Source organism: Pongo abelii, chromosome 18 (assembly GCF_028885655.2).
Source record: "Pongo abelii isolate AG06213 chromosome 18, NHGRI_mPonAbe1-v2.0_pri, whole genome shotgun sequence".
In the NCBI taxonomy this organism is placed as follows: domain Eukaryota; kingdom Metazoa; phylum Chordata; class Mammalia; order Primates; family Hominidae; genus Pongo; species Pongo abelii.
In genome coordinates this window covers 22334629-22361406 of record NC_072003.2, presented here as the reverse complement: position 1 = coordinate 22361406, position 26778 = coordinate 22334629, and the positions used below count along the sequence as shown (strand labels likewise).

At 51.5% G+C, this 26778-nt stretch overlaps 2 protein-coding genes across 16 annotated transcripts in view; one reads left to right on the top strand and one right to left on the bottom strand.

The window, feature by feature from the left end:
• The first annotated feature begins 2750 nt into the window (after positions 1-2750).
• GPRC5B (G protein-coupled receptor class C group 5 member B) overlaps positions 2751-26778 on the top strand; it is a 28826-nt gene continuing 4798 nt past the window's right edge. For 2 of the 8 annotated variants that reach the window (XR_010137697.1, XM_063717106.1), the window contains exons 1-2: positions 8789-9262; positions 16032-17062. Coding sequence is in view for 6 of the 8 variants with exons in the window: in XM_063717106.1 (XP_063573176.1) it covers positions 9162-9262; positions 16032-17062 (1132 nt within the window). In the remaining 2 variants the exon portion in view is untranslated. 8 annotated transcript variants of the gene reach the window in all.
• On the bottom strand, positions 8498-26724 carry LOC129050933 (uncharacterized). Of its 8 annotated transcripts, none has more exons than XR_008514844.2 (4): positions 26352-26718; positions 21888-22097; positions 18433-18608; positions 8498-8678 (listed from the first exon to the last, which is right to left on the bottom strand). XR_008514844.2 is itself a non-coding variant. In XM_054534835.2 (4 exons), exons 1-4 carry the CDS (start codon positions 26384-26386, stop codon positions 12198-12200), a joined length of 483 nt encoding a protein of 160 aa, XP_054390810.1. In that variant the 5' UTR covers positions 26387-26724; the 3' UTR covers positions 11543-12197. The 8 variants fall into 8 exon arrangements, 7 of the variants coding, with proteins under 7 accessions (XP_054390810.1, XP_054390808.1, XP_054390803.1 ...); XM_054534835.2 differs by lacking the exon at positions 8498-8678 and adding an exon at positions 11543-12318 and having other exon boundaries at positions 18486-18608; positions 21888-22091; positions 26352-26724; XM_054534833.2 differs by lacking the exon at positions 8498-8678 and adding an exon at positions 11543-12318 and having other exon boundaries at positions 18433-18579; positions 21888-22091; positions 26352-26723.

Here is a 26778-nt window from a genome sequence, read left to right as displayed (position 1 = left end):
ACTCCAAAGCCCTGACTGCCACGTTCCTTTAGGAGATGCTCTGCTTATTAGCAGAGACAAGAGGATGATCATGAAAGGTCTGGACACAGAATAGACATACTTGAAAGGGGAAAGCAAAGCTGGAATTCAATTATTCTGTTTTTTATTTTCTTTTAATTTTTTTTTTTTTCTGAAACGGAGTCTTGCACTGTTGCTCAGGCTGGAGTGCAGTGGCATGATCACAGCTCAATGCAGCCTCGACCTCCCGGGCTTAAGCGATTCTCCCGCCTCAGACTCCTGAGTAGCTAGGACTACAGGTGCACGCCACCATGCCTGGCTAATTTTTAATCTTTTGTAGAGACAGGTCTCCCTGTGCTGCTCAGGCTGGTCTCAAACTCCCTGGCCTCAAGCAATCCTGCTACCTTGACCTCCCAAAGTTAATTATTCTTTTAGTAAACAAATATTCAATAAGCCATGCCCTGTGCCACGCACTGGATGCCAGGATAAACAATAGACATAGTTCTTGTCCTCATCAAGCTTAAAGATATGCTATGCACACAGTAGCCACATGTGGTTATGGATTATTTATTTACTTATTTATTTATTTATTTTAAGAGATAGAGTCTCACTCTGTCACCCAGGCTGGAGAGCAAGGGTGCAATTACAGCTCACTGTGGCCTCAAACTCCTGGCCTCAAGAAATCCTCCCACCTCAGTTTCCCAAAGTGCTGGATTATAGACATGAGTCTTCATGCATGTCCAGCCTAAATTTAAATCAATTAAAAATAAATAAAACTGAGGCCGGGCTCAGTGGCTCATGCCTGTAATCCCAGCACTCTGGGAGGCCTGGGCAGGTGGGTCACCTGAGGTCCGGAATTCAAGACCAGCCTGACCAACATGGTGAAACCCCATCTCTGCTAAAAATACACAAATTAGCCAGGCATGGTGGTGGATGCTTGTAATCCCAGCTACTCGGGAGGCTGAGGCAGGAGAATCACTTGAACCCAGGAGGTGGAGATTGCAGTGAGCCGAGATCGCGCCATTGCACTCCAGCCTGGGTGACAGTGAGTCCATCTCAAAAAAACAAACAAACAAAAACTGAAAGTTCAATCCTGTAGTCATACGAGTCACATATAAAGTGCCTAGTGGGCACATGTTTAGCGGCTGCCATTATCAGACAGTGTAGATTGGACAGCACAGCACTGAGATACAGTCTTGTAGGGTAGACAGACACCAAGGAGAGAGCCATGCAAATACCTAATTATACACTGATATGGTTTGGCTGAGTCCCCACCCAAATCTCATCTTGAATTGTAGCTCCCATAATCCCTACATGTCATGGGAGGGACCCGGAGGGAGGTAATTGAATCATGGGGGTGGGTTTTTCCCATGCTGTTCTCATGATAGTGAATAAGTCTCACAAGATCTGATGGTTTAATAAAGGGCAGTTCCCCTGCACACACACTCTTGCCTGCCGCCATAGAAGACGGTGCCTTTGCTCCTCTTTTGCCTTCTGCCATGATTGTGAGGCCTACCCAGCCACGTGGAGCTTTGAGTCCATTAAATCTCTTTTTCTTTATAAATTACCCAGTCTTGGGTATTTCTTCATAGCAGTATGAAAATGGACTAATACACATACCATGACATTTGTCAGTGGGAAGCCATGGGCAGTGCACTGACCATTTCTCAGGTGAGGAATAGAGCCAGGGAAGCCACTGGTTTTCATTAGACAAAGTGAACTGGGCACTTGAGAGCCTGACATGGCTCCCTGGACCTCCTGGAGCCATTCTCTCCAAGGCTGGAGACCCAGTGAACTCTCCTGGGAGGTGAGGTTCCTCTGTGACAATGTCTGACCTGACAGCAAATGACACCAGTCTAACCATTGGCGGATAATATGGCCTGCAGAGCCATATGGCCTGGATTGGATTCTGTCTTTGCCAACCGTCTAACCCCGGGGCAGTACTTAACCCCTCTTGGCCTCAGTGTCTCCATCTGTAAAATAGGGAGAATAACAGTCTCTGGCCTAAAGGGTAACTGGGGGGATTAAATGAGTTAAAGAATTTAAAACACTTAGAATAGCTGCTGGCACACAGAAAGCACTATGTACTCAGCTATTATTGTTATTATCATCCATGGGTGTTTGAACTTTTTGGAGGGAAGGAATGCACCTGCCACTCAATGTCCTCCTTCATTTTCACTCTGTGCTTCCTGTGGTATCATCACCCAAAGTGAAACTGACCATCACATTCAGGGTCCTCTGTAAAACAAGTGGGAAAGGGAATATAACCGTAACTGCAATGTTAAACAGCTCATACTAGGGATTTTCCACATGCCAGATCCTGCGTGAAGCACTTTACATGCAGCACGTGTTAGACCTTCACAACAACCCCAATAGGCATGTGCGATGAAAAAGATCTCCATTTTGCAGACGTTGAGGACATGTGGCTCACAAAAGTGAACTTGCCCACGTTGACAAAAAGATCTCGGCGTCAGTTCCAAGAGCTGCCACCAGGTGGCAGTGCCCATCCACTTTCCAAATGAGCAGTCCGGCGGGAACACACTAGGAAAGGGTCGTCCCGCAAACATTTAATGAGCGCCTACTGTGTGCCTGGAACTGTTCTAGGCTCTGAGGATCCATGCAAATAAACCAGGGGTGGGGCGAAAAACTGCCATTATGGTTCTTCCTTTCCATTTTCCCTTGAATATAATAAAAGGTATCCCAGAGATGCGTGCCCAAGGGGGATGTGGCCTAACCGGACCGGAACTGGGAGGCTGGCGGGGAGGGATGGGAGTATCTGGAAGGGCCACGGTCCCCAAAGATCAGGGGCTGCCACTATTCCCAGAAGGGAGTGTTCTGCATCTCACCTTCCTGCAGCCCCAGGGAGAGGGGAGCAGGGGTCCGTCCTCTCCCTTTTGGTCTTATGTGGCTGGGATGGTTGCGGCGACGGGGGAGAGATGCGGGGAGGGGCACCGGGGAGGGAGAAAGGAAATCTCACCCTGAGAATCCGGAGTGCGGGAAAGGGATGCTGCTCAAAGGTCTGTTTCTGACTTTGGCGGGGGGCCACCTGAGACTGCCAGGGTTTGATGGTCTGAAGGTCACCCAGGGAACCAGCCCTATATGGGGTGCCGGGAGCGCAGCTCTCAGGCCTAGTTGAAGCAATGCCGACCTCGGAGAGGCCTGAGGACTAGGACAGGGTGAGGCGGACTCAGTGACGGCTGCCCCGGACCCCTCCTTCAAGCAGGTCCCACGGCCGCCCAGCGGACACGCGTCCGGGCTGTGCCCTGAGCGTCTGCGGAGCGCACAGCCAGTGGCCCGGGCCGCTGAGTGTGTGAGCCCTGAAGGGCGGTGGACGTGTGCGTACGTGGGTGATGTGTGCGGTAGGGGTGGTGGCGATCCTGCGTAGGGACCCACGTGAGGGGTGCACCGGGTGGACGTGTGTGTTTCGAGGGGCCAAGGAAGCGGGTGTTGGTCCCAGTGTGGGTAAAGGGACAACGACATCTGGGAGGTGGGCAGTGAGGAGAGAGAAGAGTGTGTCCAGGAGGAACCTGCCTGGAGGAGGCCTAGCGGTGTGTGTGCACCTAGGTGTATACCGGGGCGTTGGTGACTTCGAGAGGCACCGGGCGGGATCGATCCTCTCTGCGTCTTGGACCTGGTGCTGGTATGTTTCGGGGAAGTTACTGCTTATGAACCCACCTTGGAGCGTGGCCTGGGGGCAGGAAGGCTCCTGCGCTGGGACCCCTGGGTCGCGATACCCCTCGGTAAGTGTATTGGCTAGGGGGGTGTTCCCGCAAATGGATCTACCCTGGGGAGTTGCCCGGCTCGTCTGGACTGCTTACGGGCGCACTGAGGTTGTGGGGGGAATGTCCCCGAATTGGGGACACGAGGTGGGGGGGATCGTCTCTGCGATCCGGGCTAGAAGCTACGAGCTTGGGCTCCGGGGGTGCATGCAGACGGCGCCTAGCCCCGCGCGGAACCGCCGGCGGGACCGGGGGTGGGGCTCGGAGGCCCGGGGGCGGGGCCGGCCGGGGGCGGGGGCGGGGCCGCGGCCGCTGCAGCAGCGCGGGCCGGGCCAGGGGGCGCCTCGCGCGGCAGCGACTCTGGCAGGCGCTGCAGTGAAGCTGGACCCGCAGGCGGGCGTGCGTGGAGCGGGGGCCGCGGCAGCGCTGCAGAGATGTGACTCGGGCCGAAGGCCAGCTGGAGCGTCGGCGCTGCGGGGCCGCGGGGGTCGGTGAGTGCGAGATGCGCCGATGCAGTGGAGGACGCTGTGGGGACCCCAGAAACTTTTCCCGCCGTGGATCTGGGAGAACTGGGGGGTCCGCTTCTTGTGTTTTTCTAAGCGCCCCCCCAACCCAAGCCAGGGAGTTTATTGCTGGTGGAGCTGTGGGATCTGGGCGAGGGGAACCACGGTGCGACGAGAGCAGAGCCCTAGAGGGGTGAGCGGGGGAGGGGAGGGTCTGGGGACCTTTACCGGGGGAGGAGACTGTGCCCGGACCAGGTAGAGATCCAAGTCTCCCGGGAGGGTCTGGGGGCGACCACAGGTGAAGGGCAGCTGTGGTCCTAGTAAAGGAGGCCAGCCGTCTCCTAGTGACTCGTCGTGTGTGAGGAGCTGCGGGCTGGTCCTGGGGCCGCGTGGGGGGCTGACTGTGGACACGGCAGACGCAGCCGGGGGCACAAGGGCTGGACTTTGGGGGTGAACAGCCGCACCTGTCGCGGGGGCTGGGGGTCAAGCCCGCAGCCGGCTTGAGTGCGCATTACTCAGCAAGGGGAGGGGGGGACAGGGCGGTGGGAGACGGCAGAGCTGAGACCTGGGCTGGGGACGAATGACGGGGAGGGGTGGGGAGGAGGGGGCGGCTGCATACAATGGCGGGGGGGGAGTGGCGTTTCCCTCCCAGACAGGGGGCACTTGGACCTCTGGGAGAGGCGGCTGGGCTGGGGATAAATAACTAGACCTGTGCTCGATCCCCTCTCCTTGGGGGACACAGGCTTCCAGCCCCACGAGGACCCCACACATCCCGGGGTCCCTAGCGCTTGGGCCGAAAAGGGAGCGCGCAGGAGGAGCCCGCACCCGCCTTGGCCCCGGGCAGCCGGTTGAACAGCCTGGGAAGGGGCCAAGGACCTTGCCCCAGAAATCTCCCCCGTGCAGCGGGTTCACTTCTCCGTCCTTGCTCTGTCACACCCAGGCCTAGCCAGTCCTCCCTTTCCGTCCCCCGTTCGCTAAGGGGGCGGCTCCTTGGAGCGCGGACAAAGGCCCCTGGAGTGTGGCGGGCAGCGGCGTCCCCGCCTGGGGCCCCAGCCCACGCGCCACATTGGCCGCCCAACTGCACCAGGCCGGGGGGGCACCTGAACAGAGCCCAGAAAGCCCTGGGGGACCCCGCAAAGACAAGAGAAGTGGGGGAGGGATCTGGCACAAAAACCCCTGCACTTCGGCCAAGGAACCTTCTTAATTCAGAAGTTTCTTCGGTGGGGACTCGGGCTTGCGGAGGATCCAGGCTTTGAGTTAAACTGCATGCAAATGGCATGTAAATAGAATGCAAATTGGCATCTGTCGTTTGGAAGCCCTCCCGGCCAGTTTAGTATCTAAGACTGTGGAGTGAACAGTTTCCTATCTGCTCCCTGCTCTAAGCCTGGAAAGGGGTCAGCTGAGTTGGGAAGGGAAGGAGATTCCAGGAGGAAGGAGCCGCCATTTGGGGCACAGGCAGCAAGACAGGCAGTTTTGTCAGAAAGATAAACTCAGAATCTTTATTGGATTAATAAGTTATTTCAAGAAACGTGCCAGGGACAGAACTGGGTGCCTTGTATAAAACGGACAAAACCCCTGCTCTCCCGGGTCTGGGGAGGTGAGTGAACAAACATTAAACAAACCCATAGCAAATGGCTATGAAATCCGATTGGGATGAGGACGGCCAGGAAAATAAGATGGGGTGATGTAAAAGAAGGTGACAGGGGTGTATGTACCTGAGAAGACTGTTCCGGGAGTGACATTTGAGTGGAGCCCAGCTAGAAGAGGGGCCCGCCGCTGGGAGGTCTTGGAGGAAGACTGAACCAAGAGGAAGGCACTGTGCCTGCAAAAGCTTGGAGGTGGGAATGAGCTTAGAGGAACTGAACAAAGGCCATTGTGGCTGGAGCTGTAGGCAGATTTGGGGGTGGGGATAGGGGAATGGTAGAGACCAGCCAGATCACGATCTTTTGGGCCGTGGAAAGGAGTTTAGGGTTTATTCTGTTTGGACCAGTGAACCCTTGGAGGGTTTTGAGTGGGAGGCCACGGGATCTGATTTGTAGAAGCTCCCCTAACGTTGACAAGGAGATGGAAAATAGCCCCCCTTTCCATTCTGCCCATGGGGATAGAGAGACGCTGGGAGCCTCCAAGGGGCTCTGTCCAGCCTTGGGGGACCGCTTTGATCCTAGCCAGCCACTGCAAGCCAACTGGAGGAGCAGCTCAGGTTTTAAAATCCACTCCCTACTTTCAAACAGTTTTTATCCACCCTAACGGAGCCACCCGGAGCCCAGGGCCCCATAAGCACTTTCTCGCAGAGCTTCCTGGGGGTTCCGCTTAGTCACATTTTCTTCTCGGAATTACAGCCTGAGAGGAACCAACCACTGTGGATTGGGCAGCCAAGGATGCAATTTGCATTTCAATGATTGCTTTTATTTACAGGACTGGAGCTGCTTTGCATATTCATGGATCACAGAGCTTGTGTTCTTGCAACCCTGTTTACTAACCTATGAGGATTTTTTAATTTGAGAGCCCTCAAATGGGCCAGTGGTCTAGTCAGCATTGGGAAATGAAGATTATGAGATCCTGTAACTTGGAAAAGATATCAGAGGGTGAGAATTGGGGGTCTGGGAAAGAGCGGGTCTGGGAAAGAGCTTAAAGTCAGGAAACCTTGTAACAGTTTAATCCTGCAGAGCAGGAAATGGACCAGAGGCTCCAGCAGGAGTGAGCTGGGACAGACTGTGATGCTGGGGTGCATGGGGATACTGGCTCTGCAGCCCCATCCTGGGCCTCTGCCACACGTGAGGGGTTCAGAACAGGGATGCAGCAGAAAGGCCTTGAGATCAGGAGCTGAGAGAAATGGGTGCTAGTCCCAGGCCAGCCTGTAAATTCCAGTGAGCCCCTGGCCAATTTTCCTGATGTCTCTGCCTTCATTTTCCCAACAGGAAAATGGGAATCATGATTGTCTTTCTTTTTTGAGACAGTTTAACTCTGTCGCCCAGGCTAGAGTGCAGTGGCGCAATCTCGGCTCACTGCTAACTCCGCCTCCCGGTTTCAAGAGATTCTCCTGCCTCAGCCTCTCGAGTATCTGGGATTACAGGTGTGCACCACCATGCCCGGCTAATTTTTATATTTGTAATAGAGACAGGGTTTCACCATGTTGGCCAGGCTGGTTTCAAACTCCTATCCTCAAGTGATCCGCCCACCTCAGCCTCCTAAAGTGCTGGGATTAAAGGCATAAGCCACCGCGCCCGGCCATGATTGACTTTTTAACAAGCAATTCACTAAAAAGCTGTTGCTTCCTCTGTGTCAGGCACCAAACCTGACTTTTCTTTTCTTGTTTTCTTTATTTTTAATAGAGACAGTCTTGCTATGTTGCCCAGGCTGGTCTTGAACTCCCTTCCTCAAGCAATCTCCTGCCTCCCATAGTGCTGGGATTGTAGGCATGAGCCATCACGCCTGGCCCAGACTGAGTATTTTTCACGTACTTCTCAAACCAGCCTTGTAAGGCAGTGCTATCATTATCCCCATTTTACAGATGAAGAGACTGAGGTTCAGAGAGGTTAAGTAATGCCCAGTGTCATATAGTTCTGTCTGACTCCCCTCTTCTGGCCTCCCTCCCACTGAGGCCTTTCAGCCTGATGGGAGTGTGAACTGTGTACCCGTATTCATGTGGGTACTGGGCACTGAACTATTAAATATGTGCAGGGCTCAGAAATCCACTCCCACCCCACCTGCTCATTTTGTCTTTCCCTTCTGTGTTCCAGTGCCTACCGCCATCTTTAGAGAAGGTAGGTTAAGATGCCACTGACCTGCTAGACACTGGGAGGGGACATGGCTGGGGTCGAGGGGACACAGGGTGGAGCCGTGCTGGTAGCAGCTGGGGCAAGGCCAGTAAGAATGTTCTAGAACGGTTTTGTACATTTCATGTCTCCTTTCCTGTGAGTAAAAGGGAAGATGAGGATGCTGGCTCCCAAGAGAATGGCTGGTGTCTGCTCTCCGGGTGTCCTGGCTCTGACTCTGCAAGAGAGTTTCAGGGCACCCCAAAGGTCCTCTGGCCTGGGGTCTACCTCCACAATGAGGCTGTCACTTAGAGCACCTGCTGCAGGTTGCAGAAGAGCGTGGGAGTCCCCAGGGCCAACCACCCCAAGAGTGTCTCCCCTTCACACCACCTCAGGGACCTCTTTGGTTGGTGTTTGATGGGGGAGGCTAGAAGCCAGCAGTGGACAAAAACCTAAACCAGTAATCTCATTACGACACATTCTTTTCTTATTTTATTTTATTTTATTTTATTTTATTTTATTTATAACAGAGACAGAGTCTTGCTATGTTGCCCAGGCTGGTCTTGAACTCCTGGCCTCAAGCAGTCTCCCACCTCAGCCTTCCAGAGTGCTGGGATTACAGGCATGAGCTTGGAAACCAGCGGTGGACAAATACCTAGGCGAGCCACCTCGTTACAACACTATCTCCATGGCAACCGACCCTTCTAGAAAAATCAGTTTCAGAAGAGCTCACCACCTCAGACAAGGGAGCGTTTGCCAATCTTTTTTATCTATGTATTTATTTTATTTGATTATTATTATATTTTGAGCAGGGTCTTTATGCTGTCACCTAGGCTGGAGTCAAGTGGCTCGATCACAGCTCACTGCAGCTCAAACTCTTGGGCTCAAGCGATCCTCCCACCTTAGCCTCCTGAGTAGCTAGGATTACAGGCACACACCACCACACCTGGCTAATTTTTGTATTTTTATAGAGACAGGGTTTCACTATGTTGCCCAGGCTGGTCTCCAACTCCTGGGCTCAAGCGAATTGCCTGCCTTGGACCTCCCAAAGTGCTGGGATTACAGGTGTGAGCTACTGCCCTTGGCCTTTTTTATGTATTTAATAGACACCTTATATAAAGTGCTTACCCCGTTAACTACCGTCCTAAACCCTAATTATTGTAACCGTTAGCACCTTTGTTTTGCAGATGAGGCACCTTATGGCAGCTGCCCAGAGTCACAAGGTGCTAGCAGTGGTGTGGGGACATTATCGGAAACTGGGAGATCTGATTCCTAAGTTCACACCAAGGTATGGCCTTGGTGTAGCCTCCAGGCAGGCCTTGTTTTCCTTCTCACGCAAGGAATCCTGCCTGCCTGTGTTCTGACCTCTGCAGGCCCCAGCACGTGGAGAGATAGAGTGTGCTGTTCCTCCACCTGCTAGCTGCTTCCGGCCCCCCTGCAGAGTGCGTGCATGAGCGCGCGCACGCGTGTGTGTGTGTGTGTGTCTGTGTGTGTGTGAGAGAGAGAGAGAGAGAGAGAGAGATGCAGTATATTTAAGAGCATCTGAGTGAGTCACATTTCTAGGAGCCTGGCTGGCAGCAAAGGTAATTAGTATGTGAGCTGAGTCTTGTGCATTCGTTCACATTTATTCATTACTCCTTTTGAGAAGCGCACGCCTGCATCCCACGGGTTTGTTGCCATATATTCATCCCGTCCCAATCAGTCCTGCCTCGAGGCTGACTCGAAACCTCTAATCTGGTATTGTTCCTTTTGGGGCTCCTGGAGAGCTGCCCAGCTCTCGGCGGTGGGAGGCACCAGGTGGCTAATTTAGCAGGATGGGGGCTTACCTGCCAGGGGGCACAGTGGATTGTGGGCATTGCCTGCCTTGTCTTGGGCTGGGGTGGGGAGGTGAAGGAGCTCTCGCTGCTGTACGTGTCCTTGTGTATCCAGCCTCAGTACACCCCCACATCGCCTGCAGCACTGGCGGAAGCACTGGTGGCTGGACCCACTCCCTGAGAATCTACGTTGCTAAAGAGCTCCAGGGCGATGTTGCTGCTTTTGCCAGCTGGAGAACCAAACTTCGATGTAAACCTCTCAGACCCTCAGTTTCCTCCTCTGTAAATGGGAATGAGAACACACGGCCTTTCGGGGTGGTGTGAGGTTTGGAGACCACATTTATCCATTCATTCGGCAACTGGATTGTGAGCACTGCCCAAGTGCCAGGCACTGGGGAAATGGTGCAGACGACAAGGTCCTGGGCATGAGGTAGGGGTTGGGGGAAGATGGGAATGGTGAGGAACAGACCAAAAGAGTAATACAAATAAAATAATCTGGCCCAGTGTGGGGGCTCACACCTGTAATCCCAGCACTTTGGGAGGGTGAGGCGGGCAGATCACTTGAGGTCAGGAGTTCGAGACCAGCATGGCCAACATGGCAAAACCCCCATCTCTACTAAAATACAAAAATTAGCCAGGTGCCTGTGATCCCAGCTACCTGAGAGGCTGAGGCAGGATAATGGCTTGAGCCCAGGAGGCAGAGGTTGCAGTGAGCCGAGATCATGCCACTGCACTCCAACCTGGGCAACAGAGCAAGACTCTGTCTCAAAAAAATAAAATCAAATAATTGAAAATTGAGGTACATACTACAAAGACAACACTCAAAAGATTGACAAGGACAGGGAGAATCTACTTTGGGTTTGTTTGTTTGTTTGTTTGTTTGTTTGTTTTTAAGATGGAGTCTCACTCCGTTGCCCAGGCTAGAGTGCAGTGGCGTGACCTTGGCTCACTGCAACCTCTGCCTCCTGAGTTCACGTCATTCTCCTGCCTCAGCCTCCCAAGTAGCTGGGATCACAGGCACGTGCCACCATGCCCGGCTCATTTTTGTATTTTTAGTAGAAACGGGGTTTCACCACGTTGGCTAGACTGGTCTCAAACTTCTGTCCTTAAATGATCTGCCTGTCTCGGCCTCCCAGAGTGCTGGGATTACAGGCGTTAGCCACTGTGCCAGGCCAGGGAGAATCTACTTTGATTGACTTGCCAGTCAAAGGCTCAGCAAGTGGCACTTCTGGGACTCTAGTGTGTAGTAAAAGCTAGTGTGTAGTAAAAAGCAATAGGACAATTGTTTGCATCCGGCCTCTCCCCTTTGTAGCTGCGTGACCTTGGACAAGCCTGCTGTCCTCCCTGACCAGGTTTTGTCTCCTGTAAAATGGAGAGCGTAATAGTACTTACCTTATAGAATTATAATGCGGATCATTAGGTATTAATATACGCAAAGTACACAGAGTGCCTAGAACATAGCACTGTAAGGGTTAACCAGTTATTGTTGTCACTTTGGCTGCAATAGGAAACTGGGGGGCATTTCTGAATTGCCCAGAAATCCTAGATGAGCTGCCTCAGCGTCAGTCTGTGAGGCAGTGTGCTACACCCCTCCCCCAAACATCCTGGACATTATCCTATGGAGTGGGTGGCTGTCACCTCATGGGCAGCCTTGGCAATGATAATGACCCATTGAGACAAGTGGTGCCATCAGTTGCATCTGTGTGCTTAGATATTGGGTAGGGAGGACTTCCTGGAAGAAGGGGGCCATAAGATGTGGGAGGAATGTTAGAACTTCTTTGTTGGTAAGTGACAGAAACCCAGCTCAAACTGGCTTAATCCAAAAAAAGCAGGGGCTGGGGGAGTTAACTGGCTGCTGGAACTGCAAAGACCAGGCTGGCTTCAGGCATGGATGAATCCAGCCATTCAGTGTATTAGGACTGTGGTTCATCCCATAGCTGTTTCCTCTGGGACAGCTTTACTCTCAGACAAGCTCTCGCCCTGTGTGTTCTCCAGCTTCAGGCCTCCATCCTTGTAGTTTTTCAATCCCAGCAGAAAGAGAAGACCTCTTTCCAGTGAGTGCTAGAACAATCCTAGAGCGGATTCTCTTGGGCCTGGCTCAGGCCACGTGCCCTTCCATGAACCACTCACTGTGGCTAAGGGTAGCATAAATGCTCTGATTGGCCAGGCCTAGGGCAGATGCCCATGCTGGGAGCTCAGACGCAAGGTAGCTCTCCAAGGGAAAATCAGATGCTCTTTCCAGAAATGGGAGAAGCGGATGCTGAGCAGCGAAAACAACAGCTGTCCCGGAAGAGCAGAGAGTTCCACCCTCAGGGATGAAAACAGAAAGCAAGAGTGTATCTATTTCCCATGTCAGAGAGGAGTCAGGAGCTGGAAACCTGGACCAGGGCCATAGAACTCTGCACCATTTCAGAAGCTTGGTCGCCATCTTGGTGTTGGCATCCTCCACATAGGTTTTCTGTTGCGGTTGCATGGCTGAGCAGGAAGAGGGAGGAGCTGGAGAAACAGAAGTCCCAATTTGCAGCCAGGTCTGGAAAAGAGAGAACCCCCTCTGAGAGTGAATGGAAACAGCTTGAGAAGGCCAAGTTCTTGCAAAGAGACCCAGGGTGCAGGCCTGCTGCTGAGGGGCCTGGCTGGTTTTGTGGCATCTTCCCCATCAATTCTCTCTTTACGTTTCTAAACCAGGCTTGCTCCACTTTGGCACAGTTGACCTGTAGGGCTGGATAATCCTTTCTCTTGGGAGCTGTCCTACTGTAGGATGTTTGGCAGCATTGCTGGTCTCTATCCCCCTGATACCAGTTGCGTCTCCCTCCCTAGTTGTGACAACCGAAAATGTCTCTAGACATTGCCAAATGTCCTCTTGGGGTCAAAATTGCAACTGGTTCGCAACCACTGGCCTACAGGGTGAGGACGGGTTGGGGAATCGGTGGTAGTGAGGACTGCAAAGCACATTCCTGCCTGTCATCCTCCCAGCCACCCTGGGGCTGGATGGGATTAGAGAGGCTGCTTGGAGCATTGCTTGCTGAAACTTGCTGAGAAGTCTCTTAACTGAGCTGGCCATTGATGAGATGTCTCAGGGGAATCCATTCCAGGGCCCCTCCACTGGGTCAGGCAGGGACTGTTGGCATTTTGTTCTGACACCTCCAGTTCTTAAATTTTGATCCCTCATGTGCTTTAGTACCTTGTGACAAGCAATTGTGCTAGGATGATGTTCCTCTAAAGGGTGGTAGGTTGAAATGTGCCCAATGGGTGTGCAACATGGGTTACATCAACGAGCAATTTTATTTTATTTTTATTTATTTATTTATTGAGACAGAGTCTCACTCAGTTGCCCAGGCTGGAGTGTAGTGGCAAGATCTCGGCACACTGAAACCTCCACCTCCCAGGTTCAAGCGATTCTTCTGCCTCAGCCTCCCAAGTAGCTGGGACTACAAGCATGTGGCACCATGCCCAGCTAATTTTTTTTTTTTACTAGAGACGGGGTTTCACCATACTGGCCAGGCTGGTCTCAAACTCCTGTCCTCAAGTGATCCTCTTGCCTCAGCCTCCCAAAGTGCTGGGATTACAGGTGTGAGCCACTGCGCCCAGTCTCAATGAGCAATTTTAAAATGTCTGGAGATAAATACTTGAATGTGTTTGGTTTTCTTTTAAGTGGGTTGATTCAAAAGTTAAGTAAATAACCACCCAGGTGGTGTGTGGACAAAGCATAAGTAGCTGCAGTGGCACGTCAGCGACCGACGTGGCAGGACCACGAATAAGTGCTGGATTGCAGGCCGACCGATGCCTGGGGTGCATCCTCACCCCGGAATGTGCCTGAGCAGGATGCTGGGGCGGAATGCTGGCCAGATGCCTTCTATTCCGAGCCTGGCTCCTCTCATCAGTAGGCAAAGGACATGAGCCCGACAGCCCCGGGCACCTTTTCCTTCAGTAACATCAATAATTATGCCACTGGAAAGCCTCATGGCCAGGGCAGGATCTGAGACACTCACAGGATCTCCATAACAGTGAGGTGGTCGATACCGCATTTACTTAGCGAAGCCCCAGGGACATACTGGAGCCTGGGGAGAGTAGCTAGTCACAACCCCACATGTGGGTTGAGCTGGGGCAGTAAGTCTGGCTTGAGAGGCCGGGAAACGAGCATCCAACCAGCTGTGCGGGCTGTGGCTTTCCTAAAGACCAGGCTCCCTTCAAAAGCAAGGGGCTGTTAGAGATTAAAAAAAAAAAAAGGCAAGGAGCTGGTAGCCATGAGGTAGAGGACGGTCTTCACTATGTTTCTCATTCATTCAGTATTTACTAAACATCTACTTCGTGCCAGGTGCTGTGTGTCGAGCTTGAGTCTACAGCCATGCTTCTCATCCAGATGATGTTGCTCCCCCAGGGGACATCTAGCACTGTCTAGAGACAATTTGGGTTGTCACAGTTGGAGGAAGGGATGTGCTACCGGTATCCAGTGGGTAGAACCCAGGGATGCTGCTAAGCATCCTACAACGCACAGTCCCCCATGACAGAGAACGACCCAGCCCAAATGTCAGTCGTGCCAAGACTGAAGGAGCCTTGTCTGCCGGTGAACAAGAGAGACCATGTCCCTGCCCTGCCACGTCTTGCAATGGAGGAAGTGAGGATGGGAGGACAGGAGGAAGGGAAGGCAGAAACAAAGTGTAAACAGCCAAAAAATGACAGACGCGATTAGACCAGAGGCTGTGGTGGAGAGGACTGGGGTGTGACCTTGGCCAAGTCTGAGTTGATGGCATCAGAGCTGAGCTCAGCACAGGGAGGAGGAGTGGCCAGGCAGAGGGAGCGGAGGGGCAAGAGGAGACTTGGGTTAGGCCCATCACTGAGGCTGCTGTGTGGACTCCAGCTCGTATATGGGCAAGAAACAGGGCAGCAGGGAGAATTCTACAGGTTTCCCAGGGAGATACGCACTCCGGGGAATCCTCCAGAGATGTTCTAGAGAGCGAGCGTGGGAGGTGAGGGAGAGACGCAGCCTGGAACCAAGGAAGACAGCTGCTTTTGTGTTTACTACATTTGAAATGCTGGGATTCCAGCAATTTGGGAGGCCGAGGCGGGTGGATCACTTGAGGTCAGGAGTTCAAGACCAGCCTGGCCAACATGGTGAAACCTTGTCTCTACTAGAAATACAAAAAAAAAATTAGCCAGGTGTGGTGGCACACACCTGTAATCCCAGCTACTCAGGAGGCTGAGGCAGGAGAATCGTTTGAACCTGGGAGGTGGAGGCTGTAGTGAGCCAAGATTGCGCCACTTCACTCCTGCCTGGGCGACAGACAGACTCCGTCTCAAATAAAAAAAAAAAGGAAAGAAATGCTGGGAGCCCTCGGAGTGAGGTCGCACCCAGTACTTGAGTTGTGTGACCTTGTGCAAAGGTTGTCACCTCCTGGAGACTCTGTATTGTCACCCGTAAGATGGAGGTCCTAATAGGAGCTGTCTCACAGGGCATTGTGAGGACTGGATGTGTCCAATTCCTGGCTGTTAGATGCTAGCCTCGAGAGGCTGAGACCAGGTAATGCGTGCCACTCATTCTCCCAGTGCAGCACTTGGCCTGTGGCTGTCTCTTTAAAGTTTCATTTTTTTCCCCTTATTTTTCTTTCTTTCTTTTTTTTTTTTTTTGGAGACGGAGTCTAGCTCTGTCACCCAGGCTGGAGTTTAGTGGCACAATCTCAGCTCACTGCAACCTTCGCCTCCCAGGTTCAAGCAATTCTCCTGCCTCAGCCTCCCAAGTAGCTGGGATTACAGGCGCCCACCACCACGCCCAGCTAATTTTTGTATTTTTTAGTAGAGATGGTGTTTTACTGTGTTGGCCAGGCTGGTCTTGAACTCGTGACCTCGTGATCCGCCTGCCTCTGCCTCCCAAACTGCTGGGATTACAAGCATGAGCCACTGCGCTCAGCCTTCCCCTTATTTTTCAAGAGGTCAGATGTGGCACAGAGTATCCAATTCAAAGAATACCAAAGGGTATCCACAGAAGTTGGCCTCCCTCCTACCCTGTCCTTCAGCTACCAGCGATGATGATTCACGGTTCTTCACTGCACCCAGCTAAGGGTACAGATGGGACCCAAAACCTCCCTGCCTGGAGAAAGGGGCACGTTTTCCTATGTGTGCAAAGGTGCCATGTGCACTTGCAGGTTTGAAATGAGGCGGGTCTTCTTCAAGAAGTCAGGAGAGGGGGAGTCTTCCAATGAATTGATCTTTCCTTCCCCCCAACCATTCCCCCCTTGGCTTTTCTAGAATGTTCGTGGCATCAGAAAGAAAGATGAGAGCTCACCAGGTGCTAACCTTCCTCCTGCTCTTCGTGATCACCTCGGTGGCCTCTGAAAACGCCAGCACGTCCCGAGGCTGCGGGCTGGACCTCCTCCCTCAGTACGTGTCCCTGTGCGACCTGGACGCCATCTGGGGCATTGTGGTGGAGGCGGTGGCCGGGGCGGGCGCCCTGATCACACTGCTCCTGATGCTCATCCTCCTGGTGCGGCTGCCCTTCATCAAGGAGAAGGAGAAGAAGAGCCCCGTGGGCCTCCACTTTCTATTCCTCCTGGGGACCCTGGGCCTCTTCGGGCTGACGTTCGCCTTCATCATCCAGGAGGACGAGACCATCTGCTCCGTCCGCCGCTTCCTCTGGGGCGTCCTCTTTGCTCTCTGCTTCTCCTGCCTGCTGAGCCAGGCATGGCGTGTGCGGAGGCTGGTGCGGCATGGCACGGGCCCCGCGGGCTGGCAGCTGGTGGGCCTGGCGCTGTGCCTGATGCTGGTGCAAGTCATCATCGCTGTGGAGTGGCTGGTGCTCACCGTGCTGCGCGACACGAGGCCAGCCTGCGCCTACGAGCCTATGGACTTTGTGATGGCCCTCATCTACGACATGGTACTGCTCGTGGTCACCCTGGGGCTGGCCCTCTTCACTCTGTGCGGCAAGTTCAAGAGGTGGAAGCTGAACGGGGCCTTCCTTCTCATCACAGCCTTCCTCTCTGTGCTCATCTGGGTGGCCTGGATGACCATGTACCTCTTCGGCAATGTCAAGCTGCAGCAGGGGGATGCCTGGAACGATCCCACCTTGGCCATCACGCTGACGGCCAGCGGCTGGGTCTTCGTCATCTTCCACGCCATCCCTGAGATCCACTGCACCCTTCTGCCGGCCCTGCAGGAGAACACGCCCAACTACTTCGACACGTCGCAGCCCAGGATGCGGGAGACGGCCTTTGAGGAGGACGTGCAGCTGCCGCGGGCCTATATGGAGAACAAGGCCTTCTCCATGGATGAACACAATGCAGGTAAAGTGGGCACCACCCGGCTGGGTCAGGCCCCGGGGACCATTCATGCTCTTCTTCCTCTCTAGTGGGGATGGGCGGTCCCAGTACCTGGGGCAGTCCTAGCAGATCAGAACCCACAAACGTTGGCTCCTGGGCTGAAACTGGCCCAGATATGGGTTTGGGTGGGTTGTTTGTTTGTCTGTTTGTTTGAGACAGATTTTCGCTGTTGTCACCCAGGCTGGAGCGCAATGGTGCAATCTCAGCTCACTGCAACCTCCGCCTCCTGGGTTTAAGTGATTCTGCTGCCTCAGCCTCCCGAGTAGCTGGGACTACAGGTGCGTGCCACCACTCCCAGCTAATTTTTGTATTTTTAGTAGAGATGGGGTTTCACCATATTGGCCAGCTTGGTCTTGAACTCCTGACCTCAGGTGATATGCCCACCTCAGCCTCCCAAAGTGCTGGGATTACAGGAGTGAGCCACCACGCCCAGCAGGGTTTGGGTTTTTTGTTTTTTGGGTTTTTTTTCTTTCTTTCTTTCTTTTCTTTTTTTTTTTTTTTTTTGAGACAGGGCTTGTTCTGTTGCCCAGGCTGAGTGCAACAGTGTGATCATAGCTCACTGCAGCCTCGAACTCCTGGCTAAAGCAATCCTCCCAACTCAGCCTCCTGAGTAGCTGGGACTGCATGCATACGCCACCATGTCCAGCTACTTTTTTTATTCTTTGTAGAGACAGGGTCTCATTATGTGGCCCAGGTGGGTCTCAAACTCCTGGGCTGAAATGATCCTCCCGCCTCAACCTCCCAAAGCTCTGGCATGAGCCACTATGCTCAGCCTCAGATATGGATTTTTATTAAGCTTTTTTTTTTTTTTCCCCTACCAATTGCCAGGCAATTTATTTTAAAAATACAGGTTTCTGGCTTCTTTTGCAAAGTCAAATCTGGCAACACTGGACCAACATTTCTACTGGGCTGCAATGGTCTGAAACTGACTTGAGCCCATGGGCACTGGAAGGCCCTGCCTCTGGCCCCTCCCGGAGTTGTGGCTGCCCTTTAGATGGGAATCCACTTTTCTGTTCACCGCACTCTCTACCGCTCTCTATTGCTCCTGACCCAGCTGCTATATAGGATAGTAATATTAATTTCCTGGCTCCCCCAAAGCATTTGAGTCTGCAACCCGTGTGCTGGATGGATGTAGGGGGCCACAACGGGGATTGCTCCCATCCCCTCTCCTACCTCAGTTACCAGGAATGTACTAATTTGGGCCCTGGAAGCAGATGTCTGGGTTCAAATTCTGCCTCTGCCACTTCTTAGATGTGTGGCTTTGAGCAAATTATATTACTTTCATGATCCTCAGTTTTTCTCATCTGTGAACTAGAAATAGTAAGAGACTGTACCTCATAGAGCTGTTAGGAGAAGGAACACGGTGAGTACAAAGCCCTCTTGGTACCTGGTGTGTTCTCTGTGCATCTGACTTGGCTTCCACTGAAAGCGGAATCTGAGACGAGGGCTCCAGTGCAGGTGGTTTAGTGGGGAGGTGGTCCCTGCAAGGGAGAGGGCAGGGAGAGTGAGACTGAGAAGGCAGAGAAGATAAAACAAGCACATTAATGAGCTGGTTACTACCACGGGAAACAGGGGCTCATTTGTGCTGGGAATCCTCTGAGGACATATGCTGAATGAGCCTCAGAATTGGTCCAGGAAGAAAAGGAGACTGGGGCATCTGTCCACCAGCTCCCATCTCCCAGTGTTATTTGCTTTTGGTTTTGGTTTTTTATGGATTGAGTCTCGCTCTGTTGCCCAGGCTAGAGTGCAGTGGCACAATCACAGTTCACTGCAGCCTTGACCTCCTGGGCTCAAGCAGTCCTCCCACCTCAGCCTCCCGAGCAGCTAGGACCACAGGCACACACCACCATACCCAGTTAACTTATTTTTTATTTTTGATAGACACGGGGTCTCACTCTGTTGCCTAGGATGGTCTCAAATTCCTGAGCCCAAGTGATCCCCCCACCTCGGCTTCCCAAAGTGCTGCGATTACAGGCATGAGCCATAGCACTGGGCCCCCCAGTGTTATTAACATCCCCTATAATTCTGGTGACTGGGGTGGATAAGTATCATCAGTTCCAAGGCAGAAAAACAGATTTGCTGAGCGCTTGAGATGGACGTTATCTGGGTACCCAGGGCTATCTGCTACTGCTGCAGGGGGCTTCAGAAGTGAGGTCCTATCTAGGGGATGTGGCATAGGAACCCAATAGGACCTGCCTAGGGGATGTGGCATAGGAACCCAATAGGACCTGCCTAGGGGATGTGACACAGAAACCCAAATCCCCTGCTATTGATACTTGAGAAGTATCTCATAGAATCATTACTTGAAGGGAGTCAGCCAGGGTCCCAGCACTTGAGATTAAATAAACTTGCCCTTTCTCGGTTCTTTGAAGATGCATCAGGGGCTACAACATTAATAATAATAATAACTAGTATTGTCATCATTTGTTGAGCACTAACTATGTGTCAGGCACTATTGTGAATCTTTTTTTTTTTTTTTTGAGGCAGAGTCTCGCTCTGTCACCCAGGCTGGACTGGAGTGCAGTGGCTCGATCTCAGCTCACTGCAGCCTCCGCCTCCCAGGTTCAAGTGATTCTCCTGCCTCAGCCTCCCGAGTAGCTGGGATTACAGGTGCATGCCACCACACCTGGCTAATTTTTGTATTTTTAGTAGAGATGGGGTTTCACCATGTTGCCCAGGCTGGTCTCAAACTGCTGACCTCATGTGATCCGCCCGCCTTGGCCTCCCAAATTGCTGGGATTACAGACATGAGCCACTGCGCCCGGCCACTATTGTAAATATTTGACCTGCATTAGCTCATTAGTCCTCACTACCACCTAATGAGGTAGATCTTGTTATTATCCCCATCTTATGGGTGAATAAATGGAGGCTCTGAGAATTAAACGACTTGTCCGAGGACTTCAGATTGTCATGATTCCCTCTTCAGTGACATTCACCCAGGAGCCTGGTGCATGTGCCATGCTCAGCAGCTGCTCATCCTATCCAAGGCCATCCACATCCCTCCTTCCTGCCTGGATGGGCCCCCTCCCCCTGGCCAGATCTCCAGGAGGGAACGCCAGTGGCCTCTCCGCTAGAGTGTGGCCTTTATCAGCTGCTCTCTTCTTACCAGGAAGTTCCAGGTTAGCAAGCCCGTGTTTGTTGAGATTTGGCAGGGATGGCAGAGTCAGCCCAGCTTGGAGGCTGGCTCCCTGGGATGCCAGAAGATAGGGATCAGGACAGAGATCAGCACTGGGAACCCAGAGGACAGGCCCTTCAGGGAATGTGGTGAGCAGAGATTGGGAGCTGGTCAGTTCCTGGGGTCCTGGTTGGGCCATCTCTCTGCTGGCCCAAACTGCCCCTGGAACTCAAAAATAGCAAGAACTCCTGAAACGGATACAAAATTTTATACATTCATGTTTTCTTTTTTCTTTCTTTTGTTTTCTTGAGATGGAGTTTCACTCTTGTTGCCCAGGCTGGAGTGCAATGGCACGATCTCAGCTCACCACAACCTCCGCCTCTAGGTTCAAGCAATTCTCCTGCTTCAGCCTCCCGAGTAGCTGGGATTATAGGCACGTGCCACCACGCCCAGCTAATTTTGTATTTTTAATAGAGACGGGGTTTCTCCATATTGGTCAGGCTGGTCTCAAACTCCTGACCTCAGGTGATCCACCCGCCTCGGCCTCCCAAAGTGTTGGGATTACAGGCATGAGCCACAGCATCCAGCCCCTTTTTTTGTTTTGTTTTGTTTTTCTAGATGGAGTCTCACTCTGTCACCTGGGCTGGAGTGCAATGGTGTGGTCTCAGCTCACTGCAACCTCCACCTCCCGGGTTCAAGCGATTCTCCTGCCTCAGCCTCCCGAGTAGCTGGGACTACTTGAGATGGACACTTGAGATGTGCGAGCCACCACAACCGGCTAATTTTTGTATTTTCAGTAGAGACGGGGTTTCACTATGTTGGCCAGGCTGGTCTCAAACTCCTGACCTCGTGATCTGCCTGCTTCAGCCTCCCAAAGTGCTGGGATTACAGGCGTGAGCCTCCGCGCCCGGCCATGGAGCCTCTTTTATAAGGACACGAATCTCACGCATGAAGGCTCCACCCTGATGGCCTTATCACCTCCCAAAGGCTCTACCATCTAATATCATCACACTGGAGATGAGGTTTTAACATGTTTTTCTAGGGAATTGTTCTATGGCTTTGTCAGATTCTCAAAGCCACCCATGACCCCCAAAAGGTGAAGAACCAGTGTGTTGTTGAACATGATGTTTCCATTTCTTGAAGTAAAACCACGATGCCAGAGCTACCCAAGTATTATGGCCTTTACAGTGTAAGATAACTAACCTCTGCCGGGGACTTCCTGGGGGCCCAGTATCATTCTGAGCATTTTAGTGGCTGATCTCTTTTAATCTCTACAATAACTCCATGAGTTCTGATTTGCAGATAGGAAACTGAGGCACAGAGAGGCTAATCAGTTTGCCCAAGAGGCAGAGCCGGAATTTGAACCCAGGCAGAGGAAGAGTTTACATCCAGACAGAGCCAAGAGTTTGAACCCAGGCAGGATAGCTCCAGAGCCCACATGCCTGACCCCTGTGCCATGGAATTACCCTCCTCTCCATAAAGCACTTAAGCGCCCCTCATCTCACTGAGGTGTCAGGACAACTCTGTGGATTTGGAAAGATGACGACTATCAGACCCATTTTACAGAGCGGAAAACTGAGCCCGGGGATGTCAGGCAACTTGTTCAAGCGTAGGCTATAAATACACGGCAGAGCAGGAAGGGAAAAAGTTGGTTTCCTGAATTCCATTACTTACATCCTTTCTTGTAAAAATGCAGCCAAGACTTTATAGCCAGATAAGATCCAGAGATGCAAAGGCTGTGGGACCCAGGCTGGTGTCAGCAGAGCTGGGGCTGGCGCGGGGGTGATGGAGAGTCTGGAGGTGCGGCATACCTTATCTGTTTCACATCTGTTTCCCAGTGACACATTCCAAAGCCAAGGAAGTTGTCTTTCTATTCCCCTGTTTCTTTTCCAAAACAAAAATACCTTTATTACTCCTTCTTGGTAGTAAATAAGCAACAATAATCATATAGAATCAGCGGAATCATGTAGGTTCAACAAGTAAAAATAATAGCCAGGTGCGGTGGCTCACGCCTGTTATCCCAGCACTTTGGGAGGCCGAGGCGGGCAGATTGCTTGAGCTCAAAAGTTGGAGACCACCCTGGGCAATGTGGCGACACCCCTGTCTCTACTAAAAATACAAAAAATAATAAAATAATAATAAATAGCTGGGCATGGTGGTGCATGCCTGTAGTCCCAGGTACTCGCTCGGGAGGCTGAGGTGGGAGAATCGCTTGAACCGGGGAGGCGGAGGTTACAGTGAGCTGAGATCGCGTCACTGCACCCCAGCCTGGGTGACAAAGGGAGTCCTTATCTCAAATGAAAAATAAAATAAAACAATAATAAGCAAAAATTGCTTAAAATCCCTTTGCCCAGGGGCAATGGTTTGCTTCCACACTCACACACAATGGGGCAAAGTGCTTCTTAACCAGGCTACACATTACAATCACTTGGGCTGCTTTAAAAAATTACCATTGCTTGGCCGGGCACAGTCCCAGCACTTTGGGAGGCCGAGGCAGGCAGATCGCAAGGTCAGGAGTTCGAGATCAGCCTGGCCAATATGGTGAAACCCCATCTCTACTAAAAAAAATTAGCTAGGCATGGTGGCGCATGCCTGTAATCCCAGCTACTCGGGAGGCTGAGGCAGAATTGCTTGAACCCGGGAAGCAGACGTTGCAGTGAACTGAGATCACGCCACTGCACTCCAGCCTGGGTGACAGAGCGAGACTCCGTCTCAAAAAAAACAACAAAAAACAAAAACAGCGCTTGCTCAACTGTGATTAAGTCTGAGTTTGGGATTAGGTATTTTTTAAGCTCTCCAAGTGATTCTCAGATGTAACCAGGTTGAAACCACTGGTCTAAGTGACGTTCTTCAGCGTGCTTGCTTTAAATCAATGTTACGGAGGTAACTGCAGATCAGTAACTGCAGAGCTACGGTCTCCTTTTTTTAATCTTCAGCTGGTGAATATTCTGCCTGCTTCTGGCTCTCGATGATAGACAGTGCTGCAATGAACATTCTTATGCATTCATCTTCAGGCTTTTGATCAATTCACTCCTTGCAAAACAATTTTCTAGATATGGGTTAAAGAGTCTGCACTTCAAATCTTGATACAGTAAAGTCCTCACTTGACATTATTAGCCGGTTCTTGTAAACTGTGACTTTAAGTGAAATGATGTATAATAAAACCAGTTTTTTTTCTCATCAATTTCAGTAGCAAAACAATGACACTATTTGAGGATCTCTTGTACATTCCTTCACTTAAAGTCACAGTTTTCAAGAATCTTTTGATGGCGTCAAGTGAGGAATTACTGTACATATGGCCAGATGGCACCCCAGAAAGGTCGACCAGTGGACTGTCCTTCCCCTTGATAAACTCATCGAAGCCCCATCTCTCCACCTCTTCAGCAACCTTGGGTGTTGTCAGACCTTTTTAAAAATAGCCTTCTTTTGAATCGTCCCAAATGTGTGTCCACCAAAATTCACATGAAGCTGGGTGCAGTGGCTCACAACTGTATCCCAGCTCTTTGGGAGGCTGAAGCAGGAGGATTACTTGAGCTCAGGAATTTTGAGACCAGCCTGAGCAACATAGGGAGACCCTGTCTCTACAAAAAAATATATAAAAATAAGCCAGGCATGGTGGCGTGTGCCTGTAGTCCCTGCTACTTGGGAGGCTGAGGTGAGAGGGTGACTTGAGCTAGGGAGGTCAAGGCTGCAGTGAGCCGTATTCACATCACTGTACCCCAGCCTGAGACAGAGACCCTGACAAAAAAAAAAATGAGACCGGGCAAAGCTCCCACAGAAAGGCTAAGTTGGAGTCCTGGCTAGATGGCCTTTGTTCTAGAAACCCTTGCTTTGCTGGCTAGGGACAATCTGGCATGCTCCCTTGCCACAGGAGGAGCAGCTGTTGGCATCTTTGGTGCTCACCTCAGCCAGTTTGTATTTTAGGAACCAGGCCCCATGAGGCAGAGGCCTTATCCTTGAGCCCTTGGGTCTCACAGAATAGCCGGTGCCCAGGAGCTATGGTCGGCCCAGTTTTTCTTGCATTTTAGGCTTTTGGGCTCTCTTCCTTTGAGAGTCCATCCTTGACATGCTCATGCAGTGGGAAGGGCATTCTCCAGGCTGGCCTGTGGCTTTGCCAAGCCCCAGAAACCTCCACACCCTATATCCTTCCACTGAGTGAGACCTCAGATAGATACAACTTCACCCACCTGCTGCTTATTAATAAGTATCAACAAGGCATAAGGTATGTAATGAAAAATTAAAATACACTGAGAGATGTAGCACCTCGGATCACATCTTGGAAAGCATTAACAAGGCACGTGAAATATTCACTTTCAACAGAGCAAGAAAGAAAAGTGTTCTTTCCTCTGTTAGGGGCTTCGGGCCCTCAGATCTCATTAGGGCCAAGGCCTATTTAAAACGACCTTTTGCTTCTTGCTGGAAGGCCCCGAGTTGGCTTTGGGGGCAAGGCCAGCCTGGCGTCACATGCAGGGTCTATGCAAGAAAAGGCTGGCATCCAGCCATTTCAGCTTTGATTCCTAAGGGGACCTCTTGTCTTAGGAGAGGTCCTAAGCAAGGTGGGTGAGCCTGGCTTGCCTTTGTCTCTGGCCCAGGTCTGGGTAGGGTGTTAGTTGGGCTTCTTGAAGTAAGTTGCAAGTAATAAAAAATCCAATGTGAGTAGGCTAAAGCAGCTGTCCCCAAACTTTTTGGCACCACGGACAATCTTTCCATGGATCAAGGTTGGGGGGTTGGGGGGCGGTTTCAGGATGAAACTGTTCCACCTTAGATCATCAAGCATTAGATTCTCATAAGGAGGGCGCAACCTAGATCCTTCGCATCCACAATTCTCAGTAGGGTTTGAGCTCCTATCAGAATCGAATGCCGGCTGGGCACAGTGGCTCATGCCTGTAATCCCAGCACTTTGGGAGGCCAAGGTGGGTGGATCACTTGAGGTCAGGAGTTCGAGGCCAGCTTGGCCAACATGGTGAAACCCCGTCTCTACTAAAAACACAAAAATTAGCTGGGCATGGTGGTGCGTGCTTGTGGTCCCAGCTACTTTACTCATGAGGCTGAGGCAGGAGAATTGCTGGAATCTGGCAGGCAGAGGTTGCAGTGAGCCGAGATTGTGCCACTGCACTCCAGCCTGGGCGACAGAGCGAGACTCTGTCTCAAAAAAAAAAAAGAACACAGATTCCTTGCCTGGGTCCCAATGCTGACTGTGCCCCTTACCAGCTGTGTGACCTTGGGCAAGTTACTTAACCTCTCTGTGCCCCAAGCAAAGTAGAAATAATGAAAGTACATATAGTCAGCCTGGGCAACAAAGTGAGACCCCGTCTCTAAAAAAAAATATTAAAAAATTAGCCACGCATGCTGGCATGTGACTGTAGTCCCAGCTACTCAGGAGGTTGAGGCAGGAGGATCACTTGAGCCTGGGAGTTCAAGGCTGCAGTGAGCTATGATCGTGCCACTGCATTCTAGCCTGGACAACAGCGATAACTTGTCAAAAAAAAAAAAACAAAAAACTACCTATCGTGCAACAAAAATTAAATGAGTTAAAAAGAAAGAAAGAAAATTAAATGAGTTAATGGTTAATGTATATAAAGTACTTTGCACAGTGCCTGGCTCCTGGTTGGCACTCTATGAAGCTTAACTATATAACTAAGGTGATTTTGGTCCCTGCCTCTAGTAATTTGCAAAACAAACAAACAAAAACAAAAGCTTTTTAGCCAGAAAAATGGCTCCCTTCAGGGAAGACTTTTTTTTTTGAGACACAGTTTCACCAGGCTGGAGTGCAGTGGTGCAATCTTGGCTCACTGCAACCTTAACCTCCCAGGTTCAAGCAATTCTTGTGCTGCAGCCTCCCGAGTAGCTGGGATTACAGGTGTGTACCACCATACCCGGCTAATTTTTGGATTATTAGTAGAGAGGGGGTTTTGCCATGTTGGCCAGGCTGGTCTCGAACTCCTGACCTCAAGTGATCCACCCACCTTGGCCTCCCAAAATGCTAGGATTAGGGATTACAGGCTTGAGCCACTGCGCCCGGCTTCTACCCCTTTTTTTTTTGTTAGATTGCTCCATATCTTTTCATGTTAGTTTTTCTTTAACAAAAAGGAAGTTCAAATCTCTAAAAGTACAGTATATAAGAAACATCAGTTTTACCCATCTTTCAGAGGGAAAAAGTGCCGACATGCCATCTTGGCTTTAGGTCTCCCTTTTATTCTTGTTTGGAATAATCCTACACGTGTGGTTAGAGTCCCCCTGTTCTCATCCCTGGTCACTTTCCATTGAAGACTCTTAGCAGCTTCTTCTTCAGTGTATGTCCAGAAACAGCAAGCAGTTTTGAGTAGTGTGATGCTGAACTTTACATGAATGGCTTTCTGTAGTGAGATGGCGCCTGTCACCCACGGCCTGCAGAGGCTGCGTGGCTTGGGGGGAATCTAGAGGCCCAACCATGGGCCTCCTTCCCCTGGTCCCTACAGCAGCTTTTCCCAAACCCACTGAGATGAGTCAGGCTCCTAGAGAGCCTGAGAACAAAGCCCCTTTGTGACTTTTGTTTTGAATCAGGCTTGTGACAAAGGGGAGGAGC

Coding starts and splice junctions, on each gene's coding strand:
- LOC129050933 (XM_054534827.1), bottom strand. CDS start 26,386: ATGGCATGTCGGCACTTTTTCCCTCTGAAAGATGG. Junction 22,098..26,351: donor TTTTTCCCTCTGAAAGATGG/GTAAAACTGATG, acceptor GTTTTGGAAAAG/AAACAGGGGAATAGAAAGAC. Junction 18,580..21,887: donor GCATTTTTACAAGAAAGGAT/GTAAGTAATGGA, acceptor TCTCCCTTGCAG/GGACCACCTCCCCACTAAAC.